The 3907-nt window shown below is 45.1% G+C and overlaps 1 protein-coding gene across 1 annotated transcript in view; it reads right to left on the bottom strand.

Annotated features, from left to right (window-relative positions):
- T265_07587 (hypothetical protein) overlaps positions 1 to 3643 on the bottom strand; it is a gene marked incomplete at both ends in the record, with an annotated part of 72812 nt that extends 69169 nt beyond the window's left edge. Inside the window, one exon of the mRNA XM_009173144.1 lies at positions 3522 to 3643. Within this exon, the coding sequence (XP_009171408.1) occupies positions 3522 to 3596 (75 nt within the window). The remainder of the gene's footprint in view (positions 1 to 3521) is intronic.
- Between the last annotated feature and the right edge of the window lie 264 nt (positions 3644 to 3907).

Raw genomic sequence — 3907 nt, 5'->3', positions numbered from 1 at the left:
CCGAACGAAGAAGATACCCCAGAGCTTCATAAGCATTTCAACACTTTAATAGCGACGTCTCATGTCACGATCATCTGCTCGTATCAAAGACATTCATGATGATGATGATCAGGAAAATAGATTTCATGCAGGCTTACTACCAAATTCTAGTGACCGAAGAAGATACCCCAGAGCTTCATAAGCATTTCAACACTTTAATAGCGACGTCACATGTCACGATCATCTGCTCGTATCCTACAAAGACATTCTTGTTATCGCCTGAAAGCACAGAGCATCGGCCTTTACGACTCCAGTATGACCCTGCAGTGAGTAGAACTAATTTTGAAGATTGAAAGTTATTCACATTCTCAATGAACAAAACAGACGCATGTGAAATGCAAATGCCGAAGGTTTATGGCGTCCTTGACCACCCAGTGGCTGCAAGTCAAACTGCTTTAAATGGTTTAGGCGGCCTGATAAACCACCAGTTTAAATTTATTCTCAACTAGATTGGACTCCTTTAAGTACACACGGATTTTCGCCACCACAAAGTCGAGGATATCACTCTTGAAGATGAAACCTTTGGCGTCTTCAATTAGATCAGGTGTGTCTTGGATTTTTAAATCTTTCATCAACGGCCCATACCAACCTCACAGCGAAAACTAAGAATGGATGAGCTGGTGTTTTCTGGCAAGGTAATGATGCTCTTTAGAGGTCTCAGCTACCTTTCACCGCGACTGACGGACGCGAAAAACCAGGTGTAGCATCCTGAGCTTACGCTTACCGTGTTTGGCGGAGAATTCAAATAGCGTTCAGCTATAGCACTCTAGCTGCCATGCCACCCAAAGGAAGCATGAGGGCTGGGATACTGCCAGATTGCCCAAGCCTAGACAGGGGAAGTCGAGTGGCAGAGGTCGGATTCAAACCACGAACCTTCCGGTCACTAAATTCGCGCTCTAACCACTTGGGCCATCTCGCCCAAATGCATTATTATTTCGCCACATGCTCCAGACTGCGTTCGTCAGATTTCTAACCACTGACCAACCTGTATGAGACTCTGGGAGTGTCGCGGGGACTAACCCCAGTATAACTCAATGCGTCGTTGAGGTGCGCCGACCGTCACAACACGCTAAGGTCCAGTCTCTTCATGACGGACCACTACCCGACATTTCGCTTAATCCAGCAGCCAAGCAGGTATCCTGCTGGGACACGAAAAACAATACCCTCTTCATCAACCGATGATTTAGCACGTACAACAAATAGCCAACCCACAGCAGCTGCTGACGCTAGACACATTCTGCAACTGAAGTTCTTATTGCACAACCAAACAGCCACTGCGGATTCGCTGGCACAAGCCAACACGAGTTGTTCTGACATAACAGTTGTCAGAGACAAACACCACTCGGTTCTACCGCACACGCCATATCTCAGTAATTCATCCGTAACATTAGGTCGGTACCTAGCTGTAATGCTATCCGAAAGAAGCACAAAGACTGATATACTGGCAGGTTGCCAAAGTTTGGACAGGATCAGCCGAGGGCTTCCATAGACAAAGTTGTGCCCCAATAGGATACCCAATTTCTCCAAACCCATTCAGTTTTGTGACCAACGAGATGATGAGGCGAGCCTTGGAAAGTCTTCAAAATCCTGATGTTCACATAGCTGCTGATGAAAACATTGTCGACGTGGAATATAAAGATCACATCATTCCCGATTTCGAAGAGGAGAAAACGATGTAGACATTTTCGGTGAACTGATCAGTTATCCTTTCCTTTGGCACGCGCTTAGAACCCACAAAACATAAGGTCATGGACCCGGGGATACAGACAAAGAACAGTCATGTACAAGGAGCATTCAGCGCTGTGGAACGTTGTACAGGTTTCGGAATTCGCAGAAGTTCCGATCGTAGTGTGACAGATGAGGTCAATACACGCACCTCCAAGGCTCGGAAAACGTTGCTACTTTGAGATTTCTACGGTGACACAGCGACATCCTCCTTTACCTCAAGGGACATGTGTAGCAATTTACAGTACCGGCTGTTTTGTTGATTTTTTGTGATCGTATAAGTGGGAGATACGAGAGCTTGAAATGGCTCAGTGATTAAGACGCGATTTTACTGATCAGAAGCATCAGTGTTAAAAACTGATGTTGTACTGCCCACATGACGATGACGGTGAATTGGAGAATGTCTAACGCCAGCAGCTGCGGTGGGTTGGCTATATGTTGCGCATGCTGAATCATCGCTTGTTGGAAAGTGTGGTGTTTTTCGTGTCCAGTTCAGAATGGCACATGTAGACCTAACAGAAAGATAAGCAGGTGATGACGAAAAGTGTGAACCCCCTCAGAAGGACCCGCTTATTCACTATATAGTCAGAGATGTTGGATGATACATGTGTTATTCGATACCAGTTTGTATCCAAAATATGCAACGGAGTGTCCGGTGTAGGTACCTGGGATTGCTGTAAGAGTTAGGTACTAGGTCCCTTTTTCACCCATTGTTTAAATTGAGGCTTTCAAAAAATGTACCGTTGCACGGTATCAGAGAATCAGTTTTGATGTTATTTTATCGATGATGATGATGACGACGTCAACCGACCACTGCATTCAGCCAACTGCATTTGTGGAGGGTAAGATCTAAACCCATGATTTTGCATCTAACCCATTGATCACTGGAAGCGCCAACAGCCATTCAGTGCGATATTTCAAATTCGTAGTTTGGACCAATCATTTTGTTACCAGGGCGAGATGGCTCAGTGGTTAGGGCGCAAATTTAATGATCAGAAAGTCCGCGTTTCGAACCCGACTTCTGCTTCTCGACTTCCCCAGTCTGGGCTTGGGCAACCTGGAAATATCCCAGTCCTCGTGCTTCCTCCGAGTGGCATGGCAGCTAATCACCGAAAGGATGTTAGTATTTTACTTATTCATTCATTCATTATTTATTTATATCATTTAATGTTACATAGCCCTCTTGTAACGCAGATACACTTTCCTTTTCCAGGTTTTGATATTTCCGAGTCATTGAGATACTCATCTCAGTTAGCAGCGTGAACGTAGATCGTTATGACATGTGGATGCTTTCCCATAAATGGTCGGTCCCTCGCTTATCCTTCCTCTTACTGACACCAACGTATCCGAATGATGTCAACAAAGCGGGGGAGATTATCTCGTTACACCGTAGCATTTAGTGCCCATGCTTTTAGGGAGTCGAAGCTGTCAAACATAAAGTTTATAGTTTGTACCACATGCACACGGTTTGTCCACTTGTCCGGTCCAAATAAATAACTTCAATACTGCATTAGTACTGCATCTTGCGTAAGATGCAAGTGTTCTAAGTGTTTGATCAAAACAAGTTGACCAATGCCGACATAACCGTATGAACGACGGTGAGTCACCCGATTTATCAAAGATCAACGACGGATTTAACCAACTAACAAAGCTTAAAATCATCAATGAACCTGTAAGGATTCACAATCCATTAAAGCATCGCGTGCAGAAAACTGGGATACTGAACATAATACGCAAGAAACCGCTGAAGAACTCACTTGATCATCTTGGATCACAACATTTATACACGGATAGCGGGCACTAATCCACCGAAAAAACTTCGGGACACCCATCTTCGTTGACCAGCACCCCAAAAACCCAACCAACCCGCGACCTTGACGGTATCCGAAACGTGCGCGAATGAAGCTGGTTAGTTGTCAAGTTCACGGATTCACGGATTCACGGATTGATACACAGGATCGAGGCTATTGCCCAAGTTTCCCGGGTCGGTTTTGTTCTTGTCGGTCAGTGGCTGTCGTTCACCTGAAAGGCACAAGTGAAAAAAGGGTGTAGCACTGCTCTTTATGTTCTCAGCGCGGGGCAGTATGCTCGCCAGCGCGAGGATTCGCATAAATAAATGTCTAATAGTGCTTTAAACTGGGTT

Source organism: Opisthorchis viverrini, assembly GCF_000715545.1.
Source record: "Opisthorchis viverrini unplaced genomic scaffold opera_v5_175, whole genome shotgun sequence".
NCBI classification, from domain to species: domain Eukaryota; kingdom Metazoa; phylum Platyhelminthes; class Trematoda; order Opisthorchiida; family Opisthorchiidae; genus Opisthorchis; species Opisthorchis viverrini.
This window is presented reverse-complemented; position numbering and strand designations above follow the sequence as displayed.